Genomic DNA, 23,227 nt, shown 5'->3' on the forward strand with positions numbered 1-23,227 from the left:
TTGAAGATTTTTCATATAGAAAGGGAATAAAAAATGGAAACATATTACTTTAGCAGCTTCACGGGTTATTTCTCTAGGGGAAAAAACTAAATTCATTTTGGAAACCTCTTGAAAGAACATATAACTTAAGAGATACAGGGTGAGGGAAGTGCTATGGTCTGAATGTGTGTTGGTACCCCCAGAATTCATGCTAATTCCTAACCCCTGAGGTAATGATATGAGGAGGTCAAAATTTGGGGAGGTAATTAGGTCACAAGGACAGAACCCTTATGAATGGAACAAGTGCCCTTGAAAAAGAAACTCCAGAGAACTTATTTGCCCCTCTCACCATGTGAGGAGACAGCCAGAGGGTCAGAAGCACAAGGAGGAGGTTTTTTCCAAACATTAAGTCTACTGGCAAGTGCAGCTTTCTTAGGTTCCAGAATGATCAAGTAAAATTTTGTTGTTCAAAAGCCACCTGGTCTATGGTATTTTGTTACAGCAGCCCAAATAGATTAAGACAGAAAATTGATGCTGAGAAGTCAGGTTGCTGCTATAAATGACTACCTTAAAATGTGGAAGCAGTTTTGGAACTGCATAATAGGGAGAGGCTAACAAAAAGCCAATGTTGCCATGCACATACTTTAAGAGATGATTCTGGTGAAAGCTCACAAACAAAAGAGAACTGTATAGAAAGTCTCAGTCTTCTTAAGGAAGTGGTTGTGAGATAGAAGTTTAGAAATAAAGAAGGGGAAAAAACCCTAATTTTTAAAGGAGAAATGTCCCTGTTGCAATGTGGAATGGGTGGCTTGTGGACAACTCCTGAGCTGTGAGCTAAACAAAGGAGGCTGAGGGACGGAAAGAGACCATTAACTCTCTAAAGCTAGGGGCTCACGTATGAAGCCAGAATTAGGCAGTCAGGGTAGGTAAATCAGTCAGGTGGGGGGTCAAGGAGGCCAATTTTGAGTGAGTCTGGGAAGTTGGAGATTGCTCCCTGAGGGATCTTATCAAGAACCTGCCCCTGCTCCAACCTGTTGCCAAGGTAACCTGTCCCAGAAATTTCCCCTCCCTACAGGGAGCTCTAAGAACATTAATGTGTCCTTGTCTACTCCACCCTGCCCTCTCCCCTTCAGCCCACCTGTTTTGCTATCCCACCCAGCAGTTCCTGGGCCTAGTCACCTAGGCAGGAAGAAGCCTAGGATATACAAAAGGAAGCCTGGGATATACAACAAAAAGGGCAGAACACTCTTCTTGGGATACCATGTTACCAGCTATGGCCCCTTCTCCCTCCCAGGAGAAGTCTATGTTACCCCTTTTTAAATAAACCCTGCTTCATATGCATGCTTTTCTAATGTTCCAACTTCATCATGCAGGGAAGCAGGACTTGTCACTGATAATCGGCGGTATTAGCCTGATCAACTTGACCACAGAGATTTTGATGTGAACTAAAACCTACGTGCCACACCAGGACCACTATCAGTATTTCCCAATCCCGAAAGAAGTCCAGTCCCTTTGGATCAAACACAGTTCACCTAATTATTTACCTTAATAAAATCTCAGACTTCAAGTGCTGTCACTACACTAGATAGCACATGTTCTATCTGAGAATGCTTACTTTCACATTTTGCTTCCTAATAAAGCTCTTCTTCTTGTCTTTGCTAAAACGTGACACATCCCTAAATTCTTTTCTGTAATGTGTCAGGAGCCTGGAAGATCGGAGTAAAGGTCTTTTCTGCCTCTGAGAGACTTCCTCAAACTCCCATGTGGTGAGTTATAGGCATCTACAGTGATGGTAGAAAAATAGAAATAAGGACGGTAAGGACCAGTCTGTCGAGGTCTCACATGGAAATGAGGAACATATTATGGGACATATTGTTGGCTATCATTTTTATCAAGTGGGCAAGAACACAACTGAATTATGTTTTATGCTGGTACTTTGTGGACAGTGGAAGAGACTTTTACTAACTGTAGTTCCAGGAATCTGGGGGTTGTATTGTGTTTCTCAGATGTTGCGTCCTCACGTGAAAAGATTTCATAGTAAAATTATAGCAAAGCTTATTAGAGGAGAAAGTAAAAGATGCCCTCAAGGAAGAGGATAGGTTCTCTCAAAAAAGAGAATGCCCGCATGCATGCTCCCTTTGTTCCCTAGTTGGGGGTCTTAGGGAAGTTTCTAGACAGTCCCACCAGATATCACCTCTTAACTCTTAATTGACAGTAGTTCTGCATCAGATTTCTAAGTCTCTATTGTGCATAGTCTTAGCCACAGGTACCCTAGCAAAACCCACTGAGAGGATAATTTTGCTATTGTAATAAGATTAAAATAATGTTAAAGATCTAAAGGTAACTCTTGGTCACCTTGGCCAGTGTGAAATGGTTCTGATTGGAACTTGTATTTCAGATTTTAGGATCAATGGTCTTTGCTTTTAGTGATACTGTTTTTCTGAATCTTAGAATCTTTGGTCTGTATAAAGGTCACAAAAGTCCCCTCTTTAGGGTAATTTGTGTTCTTTTCTACAGGGAGGAGTCTTAGATTTCTCTGACCAGAGAATAATCCTGGGGATGACAGGGTATTTATAAAGAAATGTAAAATCCCACTGACTTAAACCAGAGAAGGACCAGATTGGCCTCAGGTAAACAGCTTTTTAAAAAGCATGTGGGGGGCCAGCGAGTAAGCCCAGTCTATGGAATTACCCCCTGAACTTCATGTTCCTGCTTCCTATCAAAATGAAATTGGAGTTTGTTTTTTTTTATTGGTTGTTCACAACATTACAAAGCTCTTGACATATCATATTTCATACATTAGATTGAAGTGGGTTATGAACTCCCAATTTTACCCCAAATGCAGATTGCAGAATCACGTCGGTTACACATCCACAATTTTACATAATGCCCAATTAGTAATTGTTGTATTGTGCTACCTTTCCTATCCCCTACTATCCCCCCTCCCGAAATTGGAGTTTTAACTGAGGACATTTCTAGCAAACTGTTGAAGTTGTGGTTCAGTTTCTCTTGACTGCTTACTGTAAAATGCTAGAAGATAAAATAATTCCAGAATTGTCAGTCAAAAAGGAAGTGGACTAAAAGTTTGGAAAACATTTGATGCATCCATATTGGAAAAAAAAATAAACTGAGAGACAACACAGAAGGTGTTGCCACATTTGACCAGGAGATTGGGCGGCCCCTGCCCAGCACTGCTGCCCAATGCTACTTCAGATCTCAGGCTCCACTCCCCACACTTGGTTGTTGGGATCCTTGGCCATCCCAGGAGTGGCTCTAGCAGGTGCCACACTAAGATAGGAGAGAAAGGGTACTAGGTAAGTGCTGGAGAGCATGATGTGTAAGGGGGCTATAATGCAAAACAAAATTGCAAGTTATCCTCCTCTCTGAATAACAATGAAATAGGAGGACCAGGAGAGGAAGAGACAGGAGAGGTCACACAGCATGGTGAGAAGCTTGGGAGGCCAAGGCTGATGGTGACCAGAGGGATCCTCATCAGTGCCATGACGGATGATTTAGGAGCAGCAGTACCTAGGATTCCCTTTTTACTTATTTGGGTTGCTCAAAAATGACCAAAATACAAGGCATCCCTCAATCTATCAAAACTTTCCATCAAAACTTCAGGAAAATGTGTGATTTTTGTTAATAATTGGGGTATTTTTCTTGATTTCAGGTTGTTTGGTTAATTGGTCATAAGAAACGGGATTGCAGATTGATCACAGTGAAGAGAGTTCTGAGTCTGACTGGGTAAGGAATAAGGAGGCGCAAACAGGCATGGGAGGGGAAATGTCAATGAGGGGACAGCCCAAGAAGGCTTACACAGTTCAAGATAATAGACTCAATACAGAAATGTCCCCCTTCTCCCAACTACCATTACTCTAGGGTCTCAGAAGAAGTCAAAATATAAAAGCAAAGTCATGTAGAAATGGCAAAATAGGAGTGCCATGATCTGGGCTGTGCTACATTCCTCAGGGACAGATGAGAACAGATTGTTGGCAAAACATCAGGCCAGAAAAACCCTCAGTACCATTAGGAAAACCAAAAGGCACCCCAAATCAGAGAGAGTACCCAGAACCTCTCCACTGAATCCTAAGTCAAACCCTAAGTCAAAAGCAGCAGAGGCTGGTGACAGACAAGGGCTGGGACCGTGTGGCAAGAAATGTTTGTAAGGGTAACTAAGCTAACCATGCAGTCACTGACACAGCAGCTGCCTCCAAACTTTACCCTCCATTGTGTCTCCAAAGTGTGAACTTTCAACGGGAAGACTGCATGGGTGATGGAGGAAGAGGAAGAAGAAAGGACATCAAGCTCTGGATGAGCTTATGCCTGACAGGAAGAGGGGACCTTGATAGTCAGAAGGAGAGTCACCCACATCACAGGCTAAAGGCAAGTTCTTCACCTCTAGCACGAGCACCGAAGCCAGGAGTCCTGTACTTAGGGCTCTAATTATTTGTACAAATATGTTTTTTGGAGATACAACCACAGAATCTGAGTCATAACTTTTTAATGGCAATTATTAAATTATATTGTAATTATTTACTTACATATGCAACAGATCCTCCCACCATCTATTCAGGATGAGATGTCATTTTTCTGACTTCCTGTGAAATATGGTGCTTGCTCTGACAGTCTGCTTGGGATTCCATGACAAAATTAAAGCCATGTGCTTGTATGAACTTTCCTCACAATGTGTGCCTGGAGAAGGCACTTCCTAGTGTCTCATTCATTAAGGACATTAACTTTACTGGATCAGGCCTGGCCCCTTACTTATGACCTTGTTTAACTTTAATGACTTCCTGTCTTAATCTATTTCTGTTGCTATACCGGAACACCTGAGAATGGGTAACTTAATTTTTTTTTTTTAAAAAGAGATTCATTTGGCTCATGGTTTGGGAGGTTAGGAAGTCCAAAATCCATGCTGCCAGCATCTGACAGGATCTTCATGCTGCATCATCTCAGAAAGGCAAGAGGGCAGAAAGGAGTAGACCAAGTGAGCATAAGAAGTCAGAACCCTTGTCTATCATATATCACTTCTTATCCTCTCATGATACTGACCCACGCCATAATAATGTCATTAATTCTTTCAGGAGGGTCTTGAATTTTTTTGTTGTTGGTGGTGGTGGTTTGTTTTATTTTGTTTTGTTTTGTTTTGTGCTGGGGATTGAACCCAAGGCCTTGTGCATGCAAGGCAAGCACTCTATCAACTGATATAGCCCTAGCCTCTGAGGGTCTTGGCCTTTAATAAGCCTTTTCTTACTCTCCATCTTCCCGTGTGTTGCATTGGGTATTAAGTTTCTAATGCAAGAACTCTGGGGAACACACTCAAACCATCTTCAAACACATTCAAATCACTTCCATCTTCAAATAGAGCCACACTAGGGGTCAGTCCATCAACATATGAATTCTGGAGGAAATTCAAATTCTCAGTTGACAGCATTCTACTCCTGGATCCCAAATTCCTTCTCACATGCAAAAATAAATTGACCCAGTCTCAAGAGCTCCAAATGTTAACTTGGCCTAACATCCACTCTAAAATCAAAAGTCCCAGTTTCCCCACATATCATCTATGTCAGATACAATTGAACCTCAGGGAAGGATTTATCCTGAAGCAATAATCTCTTCCAGCTGTAAATCTGTGAAACTAGACAAGATATGTGCTTCAAAATACAAATGTCGGTATGGGCATAGGATGCACATTCCCATTCCAAAAGGAAGAAATGGCAAAGAAGAAAAGGTGACAGGTCCCAAGTAAATCCAAACCCTAGCAGGTCAAATTTCATTAGACCTTAAGCATTGAGAAGAATCCCCCTTAAGTTTGCTGTTCTGCCTTCCATGCCTGCTGGGGTAGCAGTGTCACCTCCAGAGTACTGTGGGGTGGTCCCGCTGCCTCAGGCTGCAGTCAAGGGCCTGGGTGGGAGAGGTGGCCCAGATGACTTCTGAATCCTCTCAGGGATCATTCTTTCCATAGTTGAAGGTGCATATTTGCAGCTGAATAGTTCTGTTGAGTTTCATAAATCCCACAGCCTTTCCTTATTCAGTCCTATTCTCATCTCCTTCAGTACAAACTATTGTTTCTGTTGGTGTCATCCCATTATCTAGTGATGGCTCTATATACCCTTGGCCTTCTCCTCACAACATCCTTTCTCATTTTTTTGCAATAAGAGGGAGATGACAATTTTCCAAATCTTTAAGTTCTGGGTTTTTTTTGTTTGTTTGTTTTTTACTTGATAATTCCTTCTTCAGTATATCTCTCTTATCTTGAGTTGCTTAGAAATCTCCTTGGCTAAATATCCAATAACATTGCTAGCAAATTCTAACTTCTATACAACACTAGAACACAATTTAGCCAATTACCTTGTTACTTAACTATAAGGGTTTTTTTCTCTCCAGTTTCAAATAACCTGCTCCTTGTTTCCACCTGAGATCTCCCCAGGACAACCATTAATGTTCATATTTCTACCAATATTCTCTTTATCGTTATTTAGTGTGTTTTCTGTGATAATGGGGCTTCCTATCCAGATCTCCTCTTTTCTCTTGGAGCCTTGTCAGCATCTCCTACCAACAGTTTCCTCCCAGCAATGTGCAATTTTTCCAGCATCTACCTCACAACTCCTCTAGCTGTACCCCATTCTAAAGCAACACCCACAATTTTCAAATTGCCATTACACTGTATTACACTTTTTAGTACCAAAATCTATATTAGTTTGCTGACATAATAAAATGTCAGAGGCTGGTGATTTAAATAAGAAACATTTATTTTCTCACAGTTCTGAAACAGGAAGGCCAAGATCAGAGTGGGTCCCCGCAGGATTGGTTTCATAGAAGGGCCTCTTCCTTGCTTCCTTGCTGACAGTCACCTCCTCTCTGTGCACATGGCTTTTCCATGGTGTATGTGCAGGGAGGAGGAGAAAGAGACAGACTAACAGACCAACAGCAAACTCTCTGGAGTCTCTCCTCTTAGGCCACTAATATTATCAGCTCAGAGCCCCAACCATAGGCCTCAATTAACCTTAATCACTTTCTTAAAAGGTTTCGTCTCCAAATCCAGCCACATTCCAGGTTAGGACTTCAATATATGAATTTGGAGGGAAGACAAACATTTAGTCTATAAGATTCACACATAAAAAGGTGAGTCAAAGATGTTTAATATTAATAAGTGAATAAGTGTATTCACAAGTTTTAGGATATCAAGGAAATATCTATTTATCATCTATTTATCCATCTATCTATCACCTGTCTACCTACGTACCTATATTTTGCCTTTTCCTTAATGTTCTTCAAAATGCTTTCATTTAGTGTCATTTTTTTAACAACACACACCACAAAGTACTTTATTTGTCAACAAGATGTATTTCTGAGAAAGAATGTTTATACTTACGTTTCTGTTGGAATTGTAAATGGAGTCATTCTGTAATTCAAAAATGGACTTGAAATCTCAAGAAACTGTTCAGGCTTCTTTATTACTGGTTCTAAAAAGTAGCAGTTAGGAATTGTGATATACATTTTAAAAAGTCTTTTAGAATTGTATGCAGATCTTAACATTAAATGCAGTTCTGATTAATTATGCAACATATTTTTATGTTTATGCAACATATTTCAATACAGTTAAATTGAAATTTACAAAGATACTTAAGAGTTTTTTACTGAAACAGTTTATGATCTTGCCAATATTAATTTTTTTCTGTACCACATTTGCTTCCTAGAGTATGATATGAAACAATTAAGTCTCGAGGGGGAAAGATGGTAATATCTTAAAGAAATATTACTTGGCATTTGCTGCTATTTCAAGTACAAGAATGATTTTTCTATAAAAGAAAGTTTTTTACTAAAAAAAAATGTGTTCCCTTTGTTAGCCTCTACAACACAGTAAGACTGGAAGAGGAAATGGGAGAACTTAGTGGAAGAACAGAAAATGTAATAAACTAAAGGTCAGAGTACAAACAAAAGCACCAGGTAAGAGAGGATCTGCGGAGACTCCTAACTCTGAAGCTGATCTAGAAGTGGGAACACAGCTTGTGCCTTCCCATGGTGAGCACTGAAATTGGACATGAGGAAGAGAAGTGAGGCTATAACACTGTACAGACAAATTTTCCCTGATTATTCCATTGTCATCCTCCAAAATGATCTCTCTCCCTATTTTTTTTGGTTACTTTTTAATTTAATTATTGAGACTAATAGAGAGAATAAAGACAATTATATGACATCCCTAGGGTAAGGACACTGCCGGTATAGAATTTTACCAATCACGAGATTACCATCCCCAATTTACAGAGATTATGACAGAATTACACAACAGTCAGTTGCAAAATCAGAGGACACCTGTATGTTCAGTGTTCTTCCTTTCATTCTGTTGTTCCTTAATGCTCTGAATGAACAACTGTTTTTAGTGACTCATTGCATTTAACTAAAACATAGCATTTTAGGAGGCAGGCAGGCAGGAAGAGATGAGGGAGGGAAAAAAGGAGTTCTTGGAACTCAAAGCAGCACACGCACTTTGTTGGTACCAACAAGTCACTGCTGAACTCAAAATAATATGTGGCAATGTCTGAAAGAATTTAGCAGAAAGGGGCGAGGTGGCTGAGCCTGAATAAAAAATAAATCCAACATTTCTCTTTTTTCTTTTTTTCTTTTTGTTCCTTTCTGGCAAGGATAACCCGTGTTGTGCTAGAGAAATCTTTGCTACCAGCTGTACTGGTGGTGTCAATGTAGGCGGAGAGCAAATGTGAGGAAAATTACATGGTTACCAGTTGTAATTTATATTTTTAAAATGTATAAATTATGGTGGGATATAAGAGGCGAGGAACAGGTAAATATTTCAATCTATGTGATTAGGGTAGTTTTAGGCTCCTGAGTACCACTGAGTCTTACAATTTCCTCTGTGACTGGGACACAGTTCTCTTGTCACTTGCAATGAACTATTACCCACCTTTGAAGTGACAGCAGGAGTTAAAGCAATGCAAAGACAGTCCCACCACTCAAAAGGATACAAGGATGAATCCTGGGATCGACCGCTGAAGCATATCTAAAGCTCAGCAGCGATGCCTTTGGTTAAGTGGCAAGTGTACGTTCACTATGGCTCTGCCTTCACTCTTTCACTGTATTTCAGATGACCTTTGAATGAAACTCCTGCTATAGCTTCAAGGTTGAATGCCCTCCAAAGGCCCAGTGTTAAATAAAGGCATGGTCCCCAGAGAGGCACTATTGGAAGGTGGTGGAACCTTTAGAGGTAGGGCCTTGTGAGAGGTCTTGGGCCATTGGGGATGTGCCCTTGAAAGAGACTGAGGGCTCACAGTCTTTTTTTTTTTCTTCTTCTTCATTGCTTCCTGGCTCATGAGATGAACCGTCTGCCTTTCATGTGTTCTGTGTATGATGGCTCCTTAGAGTACCAAACCAATTTTAGAATGGAATCTTCAAAGCATTAGCCCAAATAAACCTTTCCTCCTGATAAGTTAATTGCCTCAGCTATTTAATTGTAGTAACAGAAAGTCGATCATTTATACAATCTCTGATACAATAACTTCCAGAAAATGATGTTACTGAATTAACAGAATTATAAAATAATGAAATATCAGACAAAACAAATGGAAAACATGCAAAATCAAGGAGATGTACATTAAAATAATAACAATATCTATTTTTTAACAGGATAATTTAAGCTTCTGGGAATGAGAAAAAAAATATATGTATATATATTCACACACACATACACACACGCACACACACACTACACACATACAACCCATAGCATTCCAGTTTTCTTCATCCTGTATTTAAAAGTATACATGCTAAATCAGCTATGGGAAGAATATGTATGTTGAATAAACATACACAAATATGAATTATTGGTTTATGTCTCAATTGTTTGATGATTAGTGTTTCTTTTTAAAAATCCATCCCCTCATTTCGTGTTTTTGCTTTAAAATTGATTTTGCACTTATGGTCTCATTCATTCCTTTTCTTGCTCTCTTGGTCCTGCTTTTATTTAAATATTATGTGCATGGGAAAAAAAAGAGTAAGAACGAAGACTTGTAGAGAAAAAAAAATGTGAAGGTTTTAAGACATGGACTGTGAGGAATTTAAAAATGAATTGTGAGAATATAATAACAGAATGGGAACACACGCCTCCCTCTCCTTAGCCCATGAGAACCTATTGATTTCTGAGGACAACCATCATTCACTGTGTCCATATGAAGGTACTAACTTGGGGGTCACTTCATAGTAGAAGTTCTATTTTTATAGGAGTTCTAATTATAAATCCTATAACTCAAAGATTATGTTCTGCATGATATTCCATGGTGATTTTCCCCTTGGAAATTTATTCCAGAGGCTTGATATACTCTATTAAGTTTCCATATTATTTACTACAATCTACTTTCCTATCATGCTAAGAATGACTCAAAGAGAGAAGTGATTGGCTGGTCAATTTAGAAATGAACAAAAAATGCTTGGTTTCTGAGATGTAGAGATTTAATTTTTTTTAAGAACATAGAATTTAGATATAAAATTCAAGTAGGTTTTAGGTGTAGTGATGGAGCTGGACCTCAACATTCATCTTTCATCACAAAAGAAATTATTAAACTTTTATGAAGAGAACTGGTAACTGGAAACATTTCAAGATAACACGATACTACCTTGAGGTTCATCTGTTATGACCATCTCTTTTTTGGGGCGGATGAGCTTCCAGCGGGGTAAGGGAGGTGGTTTTGGTGGGGCTGTAAGGGGACATGACCTGCTTCGCGTCACCAGCACAGGATGGCTACAGATGTGGGAGAGTCCATATTCTCTAAGTTTCTCAGCAGAATTTGCCTAGGAAATGGAGAGAAGACAAAAAAGGATTCTTTCAATCACCTCCAGCTTTAAGATCATACTTTTGTCAATATAAAAATGCTATTGCCATGATATTTGACCATCCATTTTTGTACTTCCTTTATTATAAGCACTGTCACCATTTATATTTCTTTCCATCTTTTAATTTTGATGGAGGAGAGGCTAATGTTCTTATTTGAAAAAAAAAAATGAGAGACTAGAACTAGAATCAGTTCTAAAAGCTTAAGATCCTCATGAGACAGCAACAATCTTAGCACTCTAGTCATTGTCCAAAATTTTCACCGTGATTTTTATAGGTCCAAGTTTTAATCCTAGTGTTTATTACTGGGAATTGTTACCTAATATTAAAAACAATTCACTGTCCTAAATGTGCTCAGGTCAACTGGGTGGCAGGCGGTTGCCTTTTCTAAGACTGTTCCCTCTCTCTCGAACAGAGGGCTCCCTCGTGGGAGATCCCCCTGGTTAGTCATGACAGTGTGGCATTCATGCAAGTGCAGGGGACACAGGCTGCCCTGCCAAATCTAGGAGTGTTTCCATGTTCAAATGCTCAGGTCTCCTGAAGCCACTCTACTTGGAATAATTCGGAATAATATTTACATAGACTTGGGTTACTGACTTCTGCCTAATATATGCCATCAGAAATTAAAAAGTGTGTGAAATTTGAAGTTATAAATACACACACACACACACACACACACACACACACATACACACACACTATGTAAAGCACTAGTCTAAATAACACATGTATACCATAACCAAATTCTGACTTCCACAGCTTGCTTTAACACTTAAAATAAAATGCAATATTAATTACATTAAAGTTGGTTTTGCCAATAACTCTTCCTTCCTTCTAATGTTGCATCATTAATTTTGATGGAATAACTGCAATTGAGACTCTAAATTTACAAAAGATTCACTTAGAAGGACCTGCAGTCTACCTATCAGCCTCTTCCAAATTAGTGCTTCAGCTGGAATCTGCCTTGCTCTCAGGACTCAGGTCAATCTGTACTTCACCAAGACACAAAACAGATGGGGGCACCCATGAGCTAGAACTGGAGGAATCATCCTAAGAAGGAGCTAATCAGTGAGTCCAGTAAAGCCATGTAAAAGTATCATTCAAAGTAAAGATAAAAGTGACTTAATGGTCTTTAGAGTGGCCTAATTAAGAAGTAGAGAAAAATTCTTCTTTTCCTTTTTTTTAAATTAGATTTTAGCAGTTTGCTGAAAAATATTCCAAAATTTCTGTAATTATGTCTTAAAGTGGCTTTAAAAAAACTTTCCTAGAAACTTCTCCTGGAGCTTGAACTTTGTCAGGTTTTAGAAGTTTCCATGGATCAAGTCAATACTTGAAAGTAATCCTTTCAATGAAATCTTTTTTTTTTTAAATTTTGTTTGTTATAGTTGTAGATGGACAGCATGCCTTTATTTGTTTAGTTTGTTACATGGTGCTAAGGGTCTAACCCAGTGCCTCACACATTCTAGGCAAGCGTTCTGCCACTGAGCTACAGTCCCAGCCCCTTTCAATGAAATCTTATGAAAGAATTTGAGGTCATTCAATAAAAACCTGCCTCATTTAGTATTTAAAAAGGTGTGGTCCTATAAAAATCACACTTCTGGGGGCACGTGCTTGTAATCCCAGCTGCCCAAGAGACTGAGGCAGGAGGATCACCAGTTCAAAGCCAACCTCAGCAAAGGTAAGATGCTAAGCAATTCAGTGAGACCCTGTCTCTAAATAAAATACAAAATAGGACTGGGGATGTGGCTCAGTGGTTGAGTGCTCCTGAGTTCAATCCCCAGTGACCCCCCAAAAAAGTCACATATCAACAGTATCAAAAATAGAGGTCAGACTCAAGAAGTATTTATACATTCAATAAATTGAACATTTTTGCAAGTGATATTTTTGGCCTACCTATGTTAATTTCTCATTATTGCAACAAGCCTTTGCATTTTTAAAGTCTTTCTTTATTGAACCTCAGAGTGTTTGAAAATAAAATGACTTTAAATATTTTGAAAATGTAAAGTACCAGTCCGAAGAACAAAGTATGGTGTCTGTACCTACTTATTGTTTGAGTCATCTGTCCAAGTACCAACTTGACTTTAGCATGAGAAATTTAAAAAAGGCAATTTCTAATTTTTCATTTTATTTTCAACGAACTACACAATGATTCTGATTTATGTAAAACAATGTTATTAATAAGAGTTCAATGATAAGAAATTTCATCGAAGAATTCAAAGTTCCTTGGATTAGGATTAGAGGCAGACAGGGATTTAGAATAGTGCTTGAAATGCCCGGTAGGTGCCCAATAAGTTTTTATTGAATAATTCAGATATTTCCTTTCCTAAACTCCTTCTACTCTTTTACCCCATTTCATTTCAAACTTTCTGAAGGAAGGAGCAGGAGCTTTGGCACACAGAGGAATCTTTCTTAAAACTCCTAAGTCATCCATCTAAATAAAACTAAAATCATTTAGAATACCCAAGTGGGGAGGATGTTGAATCGTGTAGGGTAATTCCTGGCATCCTGGTCCTTTTCAAGTTTTATTATAGTTTCTCTTGTCATCTTCTTCATTTATTTAAATAAATGCAAGTAATTAACTTTGTTTTCCTTGATCTCATTGTCTTTGGGATTACAATGTTTAGCAGCGTTCTCCATTTAATAAAATTTTATTAGGAAAGAGATTGTTTCCTAAAGGCTTATTATTAAAACAACATATCTTTATTTTAATCTGATATTTATAAGGAAACTAGAACAGCCTCATAGATAGAGCTAACCTAAAAGACTCAGCAGGCAAGCTAGGAGAAGCATGACCCTCTTATGACCATCAGAGCCTTGGGGGCAGGCTAATTACTTTTGCCTTTGCTGTGTTAATTGCAGATCCCCTGACAACTTATACTATTTCAACATCCAAGGTGTGGATTTATAAAGGTCTTTAAGACCATACTTTCCACCCACAACTGTGGCTGCCTTTCCCATGTCTCACTTTACAAGCTATTTGATTTCCAGTAGTTTCCTGAACCCAGTGCGGCCTCTTTCACTCCAGCCTTTGCAATGTAAGATTCTCTCTGCTGCTAACACACTTTTTCTTGTTTACCTGCATAACTTCTCAAGGTCTTAGCTTAAACTGTTAGTTTTTCTTGGGAGTTCTCTAGTTATCCATTGGAAAAACTGACATTTGTGCTTTATCTTCTCCACTGATTTTTTTTTCATTCATTTATTCAATTATTCATTTGGTCACAACTCCAAACACACATGGTGCAGCTACATCTACCATGATGCAGGCACCTCATGAGCTCGGTGTTATGACAGGTTTCTAACTGTATTAGCAAAATTTACTTAATTGTCTGATTGCCTCATCAGATTCTTAAACTTTGTGAGGAGAGACTTGGTCAATCTTACTTACTTTGGGTCTTTAGGACATAGCATATTGTTAGCATATAATAGATAATTAATAAACTGAATTAACCAGCAAATGCACAGATGTGCTTATAGGTTTTTTTTTTTTTGTCTTTTAAATTCAAAATTAACTTTGTGTTTAATCTCAGATTTTCAGTAGTACCACCATAAGTTCAATTAGATTATTTTGCATACTGTTGTTTGTTAAGTAAAGCATTCATCCTAGGCCTAAAAGAGTCTGAGTACCTCTCAAGACCCGAGGCCACAGCACTGTACAAAACATGCTAGTGTTCTTTAATAGTGCAGATAGTCTTTAACTAGAATATCTGAGCCACACCGCATCAGTGGCAGGAAAAGAGGTTAAGAAAAGAATCAGGGATGAGGTGGCCAGCCCTAATCTCAACAAGAGGCTTGATTTGAGAAAGAAGTTGGAAGCACACTTGGAATATTGTGCTACTTATTTTAAGAACCAGAACAAATTTCTGATTCTGCTATTGAACTATAGCTAATCACAGCTTCACTTTAAAAATCAGAGAAACTGCTACTATCCCTCTACTCAAGATGGCATGCTGTGTCTGATCATTTTTTTGTTGTTGTTATCACTGCTCCATGGTATATTTTTTGTAGTTAGGAATGGCTCTATCTAAAAAATAGAATGAGGATGAAGGAGAAGAAAGAACAAGAAGAAGAAGGAGGAGGAAAAGGAAAAGGAGAAGAAGATAAAAATGATAACATTATGCTCCCAAGCTAATCTAAAAGACAAATACAATGCATATAGTAAAGTACTATAATCAGTATACAATAGGACTATTTACATTTCAAGATAATTTTTACTAAAGTTTTAAAGCTCAGCTCTTTCGAACTAACCAAAGGAACATTCATATGCACTTATGTCACTGTAACTCCTAGTCTTATACTTTAAGGTAGTGACTTTAGAATGTAGGGAATCCTAGCAATTAAGTATTAGATGTCTAAAGTTCCAAAACAGTATTGGGACCCAATACACTCTAAATGCAATTTAGCATTTTTCGAAATATATTGTATAGAAATTTGATACACTTTACTATTACCAGGGAAATGGGAAAAATTTCCCTAACAACAAAAGGTAGCTTAAAAATTATACAGCAGCATAATATTATGCATCTGCTAAAAATTATAATGACTAAAATGTAATGCCATGAGAAAAATGCTAGTAATGTAATTGTTAAATGAAAAGCTGGTTTCCACTCTATAAAAAAAAAGCATACGAGTACACAGAGAATACATACATAGAAGAAAATTAAAGGATATGTGCCAAAATGTCAGCAGTGCCTGTGCTTAGGCATGTATACCATGAATATTTTGTTACTTTTGACCAAATTTTCTAAATTTTCTACAATTTGTTAAATTTGAAAGAAAACAAGCAAGTAGCATTTACATCATATTATTTTAGGATACAAGGAAGTTCATAAAGTGGCTGTCCAGCCAGAGTGTGCATTAATTTAAATTATCTTAAGTTAGGAAAATATGTGTGGTCTATGTATGGGAAGTTCATTAATCAGTATTCAGGAATGGTGTGTATCATTTTCACTGACATTTATAAATTCTACGTTTTCTTCTGTGTATAATAACAAATATTTAAAACTAAAGTGTGACTATATTTTTTTTCTCTTTTTAAAAAATCAGAATTGTAATCATCTAAGATAATTTTGGATGTGGCAGGTCCCTGTAAGTCAAAGAACCCCTCCACCCCACACCACCTACACACACCTTAAATAATAATGTATTTCTTGGTTTTGAATGCTTACCATCTTCTCTAATGAAAAAATCTTGTTTTCAAACAAATAGAGAGGTGTAAAGGTAGCATAAACAGCCATATGAGGGGACTGAATTCCTGAAGAACCTGTAAAACAAACATTGTCACAAGAAAATTCTAATAAAAATGGGTCTAAGCAGTCACGTTTTCACTGTGCCTCATGTGACCTCACATGGCAAAGGGAAGGGGGGGAGGAGAAGAAGGGGGAGAGGAAGGGGGGGAGGAGAGGAAGGGGGAGAGGAAGGGAGGGAGATCTGCTGTCTTCCTCTTTTTATTAGACCAGTCCCCTCTGAATTAAGGTACCACCCTTGTGACCTCACTGAACCCTAACTACTTCTCTAAAGAAATTATCTTCAAATAGACTCACATTGGGGGTTAGGGATTCAACACTTGAATATGGGGGATACACATTTCCTTCTGTAACCTTCTGATCCCAGCTCTTTAAATGTATGCCCTTCTTACACGCAAATGACATTTATCCCATCCTCAAAGCACCAAAAAATCTTAGCTGATTTCTACCTCAATTTCTACCTCAAACAAGTCCAAAGTCTTGTATAAATAGCATATGGTTAAGACTTGAGGTTTGAGTCGCTGCTCCATATCTATGAGCCTGTGACACAAGACAAGGTAGATGCTTCCAAACACAATGTTGAGGCAGGCAAAGGAAAGATGATTTCATTCCAAAAGGAAGAAACAGGAAAGGAGGAAAGAGGAAGAAGAGACGGGTTCCAAGTAAGTCTAAAACCTCACAAGGCAAGGTCCAGTAGATCTTAAAGCTTTAGAACAATCTTTGGCTGGATTCTCTGCCTTCTGGGCTCACTGTTACCAATAGCTCTAGGTGGTGGCCCCAACTACTCAGACCTGGGTGGAGGCCTTGCCTGGTGACTCTTTGCAATGGATCCACTCATGAGGATATTGGCAGGAGTGGCCACCTGCTCTTTGTAGGGGTAGCCTGACTTACTGAAACAGGAAAGGTGAGCCTACCGGCTGAGGCTGGGGTGGAAACAGTCTAGCTCCCTGAGCCTTCATGACAGCGGAAGCCCTGAGTGTCTTTGAATAACACATATTTATTTTCAAAGCCAGACAGCTCTATTGTTCTGTGCTGTAGACTTTAGAAGTCCAACAGCCTTCTTTTATTCCATATTGATTTCTCTATTCCCTTAGTTAAAATGGTCTTGACTCTGTGGGTACAAATTCATTTGTATTCCTGATCTTTGCTGAGATGTCTAGTCCATTGCTAATCTCCTTACAGAGTGATTGTTCACACATTCTTGGTATTGTTTCTACAACAAGATTTATCTCTCTCTCTCTCTCTCTGTTTTGCAATAGAGATTGAAGATTTCCCAAATCTTCAAGGTTTTTTTTTTTTTTGCTTCATAATCCTCATAATTTAACTCTCATCTCTCATATCTCACTATATGTAGTAAGGAGAAGCTAAGCTTCACCTTAAACATATTTTTGCTTAGAAATGACTTTATGTAAATATTTTTAAATATCATTGATTATACAGTGCCATACTCATTAAAATACCAATGATGATCTTCTCAAACTAGAGAAAATAGTCCTAAAATTCATTTGGAAGAATAAAAGACCCACAATAGCCATAGCAGTTCTAAGCCAATGTTTAGAGGCATCACAAGACCTAACTTGGTTACTACTACAGAGCCACAGTAACCAAAACTATATCGTATGAACATAAAAACAATTACATATAGCAATGGTACAAAATAGCAGGCATAAAGACAAACCCACACAGATATAGTCTTCTGATTCTTGACAAAGCTGCCAAAAATATACATTGGAGAAAAGACAGCCTTTTAACAAATGGTTCTGGGAAAACTGGTTTTCTGTATGTAGAAGAATGAAGCTAGAGTTGCACAAAGTCAACACAAAATGGATTGAAGGGCTAAAAATTAGACCAGAAACTATGAAATTCTCAGAAGAAAACATAGGGTCAACACTCCAACATTTAGGTGCAGGCAATGACTTTCTCAATAGTATTCTAAAGTTCAGACATAATGCCAAGTGTTAATAAATGGGTTAGCATCAAATTAAAAAGCTTCTAAACAGCAATGAAAACCATTAAGTTTGTGAAGAGAAAGACCTACAAAATGGGAGAAAATCGTTGCTAGATACTATTCTGATGAAGGATTATTATCCAGAATATATAAAGAACCTAAAAACTTAATATCAAAATGACCCCCAAATAACCCAATTGATAATGGGCAAATTAACTAAACTGACACTTTTCAAAAGAAGTAATTCAAATAGCCAACAAATATATTTTTAAAAATGCTCAATATGGTTAGCAATGACAGAAATGCAAATCAAAGCTGCACTTAGATTTCTTCTCTCTCTAGTTTAAATGGCAGCCTTCAAGAACAGAAGCAATATTAAATGCTGCAGAGGATGTGGAGAAAAAGGAACACTTTTACACTGTTGGCAGGATTGTAAATTAATAAAACTAACATGAAAAAGAAAAAAAAAAGTATGGGGTTTTCTTAAGGAGTAGGAATGGAGCTGTCATATGATGTAGTTAGACCATGCCTCAGTATTTATCCTAAAAATTTAAAAGTCAGCATAGTAGAGTGATATATGCATATTTATATTTATTGCAGCACAATTCACAATAGCCAAACTATGGAACCAGTGTAGGTTTCTGACAATGGATGAATAGATATAAAAAAATTAGTATACATATACAATGGAGTTTTATTTAGCCATGAAGAATGAAATTATGTCATTTGAAGAAAAATGAATGGAACTGAGGACATTATGATCAGTTATAAATAAGCCAAATTCAGAAAAGTCAAGGGTCATATTTTTGTCTCATACGTGGAATCTAAAGAGGAAAAGGGAAAAGAAAATTGGGGCGAGAATGGAGAAATCTCATGAAAACCAAAAGGAAATCAGTAGCACAGAGGAAAGGGACCAGGGACTAGGGGGAGGGAGGAGGGAATGGCAAGGGGAAATACTGGGGAATGGCATTAGCCAAATTAGATTGTGTACATGTACGAATATATAACAACTTATTACATATATGTCTCTATATACAACTATAATGCACCAATGAAAGATATTGGGGGGAAGGGCCCTCCAAGACAATCTTGGCTGTTTCTAGAAGGCACCTCAAAACTCTTCCAGCCACTACCTATCACAGTTACAAGGCCACCTCCATATTTGTAGGTGTTTGTTACAGCAGCACCCTACTTCATGGTACGAGTATCTGTATTAGTCAGGTGTATCCAGAGAAACAGAACCGATATGAAATATATAAAAGGAGATTTATTATAAGGAATTGGTTCACATGATCATGGGGGCTGACAAGTTCTAACTATAGTTCCTGTCTGAAGGTCAACAGACTCAAGTCCCAGGAATAGTCAGAGTTTCACTTTGAGTCCGAAGGCGATCAGGCAGCAGGAATTTTCTCTTATTGGGGGACAGCCAGACTTTTTCTCAGGCATTTAACTGATTGAGTGAGGTCCACTTGCACTAGATCAAGCAGCGTATGTTACCCAGCCTACTCTTTTAAATATTAATGGCTTACAATCAAATATCTGGGCATTATATGGTTCAGTGAAGTTGACACATAAAATCAACCATCAAATTAATTCTCTTCTAAATTCTGATTTTAAAATCTTTTAAGTTTAAAAGTTTTTTAGGGGCTGGGGTAGTGGCTCAGAGGTAGAGCAGCTTCCTGGTGTGTGTGAGGCACTGGGTTCCATCCTCAGCACCACATAAAGTAAAATAAAGATATTGTGTCCACTTATAACTAAAAAGTAAATATTAAAAAAATTTAGTTCAAATTACATTCCATATTTGCTTATTATACAATGGAAGTTTTTATGTCTTTCCTAAAGTTTCTTAAAGCTAAATATTTAATATTAAGAAATCAAATACTTTGCCATAAACCTATAATGTCATTCAAGCTCTAGATTCTATATGATATTCAAATAAAGTTTGACTATGATGCAAGTATTTTGAGAGAACATTTTCCATTTATTTTATAGTGTTGCATAATAAAATCTACAGAAACTTGGGAATTCTAAATTAGGCCATAGAACAATAATTACTAGAAATATGAGGTAAAGGACATGGTCTTAACATATAGCTATTAATAATGTTGATGACAGAAAGAATGTGCTTTAAATTCTATGACAATAATTTTTATGGGATTGCAATATTTAATGTAAAAATATTAAAAACATCAGCATTTATTCAGGGGTCAACTTCTAAATATTTGATAAGCATGTATCGTCGCACAGCCCATCAAATTGCAGCTGCTTATAAATACTGGTATCACAGTTTTGATGTTATCATCTTATCATTAACCTATGAATTCTGGGTATCCACATAATAAAAATAGGATATTTTGAGCTAAAATATTTACATCTTATAAAAGGGATTCAGGGTTCCAGAAACTCCCCCAAATAGGTAAAACATTGCACATTTGTGTGCATACTAAGTGCCTTAGTCTATTTTGTGCTGCTATAGCAGAATACCTCAAGGTATTCTGAGTAATTTATAAAGAACCAAAATTTATTTCCTCACAGTTAGTGGCTGAAAAGTCTAATATTGAGGAACTGGCATTTGGTGACAGTCTTTTTGCTGTAATATCCCATGGCAAAAGCCAAAGGGCAAAGAGAGGGTTAGACAGAAAAGAGGGCCAAACTCCCTCTATTAGAGTAAGCCCACTACTGTGATAACCAGTTCACTTGTGCAATAATGCCATTAATCCCTCTGCTCCACCCTCATGACCGAAATCACTTCTCATTAAGCCTCACCTCCCCAAAATTTTGCATAGTGACCAAGTTTTCAAATCATGATTGTTGTGAGGCACATTCAATCAATAGCACTAAGTATCTGGGAAAAGAGAGAAGGTTCACGATTTTCATAAGATTCTCAAAGAGTCTGTTAACAAAAAAGATAAGAGATATTTGAAAAGAGTCTCAGAGAATTCATATTCGGTCCATTATATCTCTGTAAATATGCTGATTTCCATAATACTACTTCCTCATATCATTACATATGAAAAAAAAATGCTTTCAGAATATCTTAGAGGGAAATATTTGGATTCAGGAGCTCTGTATCTTTTAAAGAACAATTCATTACATAAACCATAGAATGTTCTTATTTATCTTCCCAGATGTTAAAGTAGTGTTTCATGGAATAAAAACAAATGCATACAATCAAGTTGAATAATTGGTGAATAAATTTAAGGGAGAAAAAAAAGACCCACTTAAGGAGATGACATTTAAAATCCTAACCTCTAAAACTGCCTTAAAATATCTGCACATTCTTTAGAAGTTGTGCAGTTTCCAAAACTGCCTTGCTAATTACATGTATTTTATTGCTTAGGAGGATTTCATTGGTATAATTTAGATGTTGCAATTTAGTGCACCTCTTCTTATTCCCTATATTTCAAAAGACTCTGCTATAAAATAAATAATATTGCTTAAGTATCACTTTTATCATTGATTTCATTTTATGTTAGATATTCACTGCCTTAATAAATAACAGTTTCAGCCTGAATCAATGATTCACAGTGAGATGAACTCCAAATTACTACATAACTACTGCAAATTCATAAGGGGTACTTGTCTAAGATTATAAATCATTTTTCAGTGTGATATTAACTCAATTTCTTACAGTGGCTAACTTTTATTGAATGCTTACTCCACGGTAAGCTCTGATCTAAGCATTTCACACAGACATGACTAAACCCCAGACAGATTCCAAGCAGCAATTCACGTCTCCCTGCTCTTCCCAGTCTTCCGCCATCTTTAACAGTGTACCTTTAACCACACCAAGTTAGAAAAGGGGGACTTCACACAGGAGCGTTTATTTCAGGGGTCAACTGGCGATGGTGCACGTTGCTTCTGTTCCTGTTCCATGGGCTAGAACACAGGCACAGGCCATATTTTACTTCAACAGAGGCTGGAAAAATATGTTCTCAGAAGGAAGAAGAAATTATGAACATCCAGCAAAATCTCTCTCATGGTCAGAAAACAGTCAACCTTACTCTTCCAATAAGACATATTCCAATCTTACTGATTTGTATTTTTTTTAAACAAAATTACAGTTACCATGTTACTGAGTTATTTTATATTACTGAACAAATTCTAAGTTTTCTTGTAATTAGGTAACTTCAAAATTCAAATCTCTAATATTCCTGGATACTACTTCTTTCTCAGCTATGAGAAGGGTCTGATTTGTTCATTTTTTTCTAGAGCTTCAGTATTTTAAATTAATGTTACAATTTGAATTCAAGATTTTGTTAAGTTACATTTTAAATTTAGTTGTTTAGAGAATAAGGGTTCAACAAATTTTAAAGCTGCTAATATCCACAGATATTGAAGGAGGTATAATACCGCAGTGTGAACTCTGGAGCAGTACTCCCTGGGTTCATAAAGCTAGTTAACACTTCACTTAGAGTTCCTCCAAGAGAATAGTCAATGCCAAGAAGCTGCCTCTTGTGCCAGAGGGTCTGCACAGGGTCCTCTCAGCAGAGTTTTTTAGTTGCTGTGGTGAGTAACTGCAATACGACTCCTATTCTCTTCTTTTCATGGTGGAAACTCATATTGCAGATCTTCTGTCCTTCTTCAACAATACATTAGATACAGGGGTGGACTTACATGGTCGTGGGTATAAGCACATGATTTGGAGATCCCAGACTTTACACTAGATGCAATTACTAAATAGCAATTTGGTTGGGATTCTTGGTAAGAGGTGAACATATTCTATATGTGGGAAGAAGAATGACATGGACACCTGGAGATCAAGGAAATGGAATGTGGCAATGATTGACGGTTTGCCACCAAAATGTTTCCCTCTTTCTCCAAAACATTCAGCTAAACTCTATTTCCTGATTTCCCTTACAGTCAGGTGGGCTATAGACTTCTACCACAGTCAGAAGGTGGTGAGCAGAAGCGATACACGATACAACTAGCTCTGCCCTTAAAAATGCCACTCTTGCAGAGCTCTAGGTCTTTTTCCTTCTGCTGGTATAGAAATTTAGAATCCACATTGCTGAAGTTGTCAGAGCCATAAGAAATAAGGAGGCTGGGTCTTCCAAACACCATTTAGAAAAGAGCTTCCTGCCAATCATTAACACAGGTCTTTGATTTTATGTAATTTTTATATATATATAAAGATTACATAAAATATATATATACACACACACAAACACATGTATACTGTTTGAACCATTTGTTAACCTTAATGAATACATT

At 37.5% G+C, this 23,227-nt stretch overlaps 1 protein-coding gene across 1 annotated transcript in view; it reads right to left on the reverse strand.

Moving 5' to 3' along the window:
* Adgb (androglobin) overlaps positions 1–23,227 on the reverse strand; it is a 172,141-nt gene that overhangs the window by 106,220 nt on the left and 42,694 nt on the right. Inside the window, exons 10-12 of the mRNA XM_078018948.1 lie at positions 15,988–16,082; positions 10,608–10,782; positions 7,355–7,445 (exon numbers count right to left, since the gene is read on the reverse strand). Of these exons, the coding sequence (XP_077875074.1) occupies positions 7,355–7,445; positions 10,608–10,782; positions 15,988–16,082 (361 nt within the window). The remainder of the gene's footprint in view (positions 1–7,354; positions 7,446–10,607; positions 10,783–15,987; positions 16,083–23,227) is intronic.

The sequence above is a fragment of the Ictidomys tridecemlineatus genome, chromosome 8 (genome assembly GCF_052094955.1).
Source record: "Ictidomys tridecemlineatus isolate mIctTri1 chromosome 8, mIctTri1.hap1, whole genome shotgun sequence".
NCBI classification, from domain to species: domain Eukaryota; kingdom Metazoa; phylum Chordata; class Mammalia; order Rodentia; family Sciuridae; genus Ictidomys; species Ictidomys tridecemlineatus.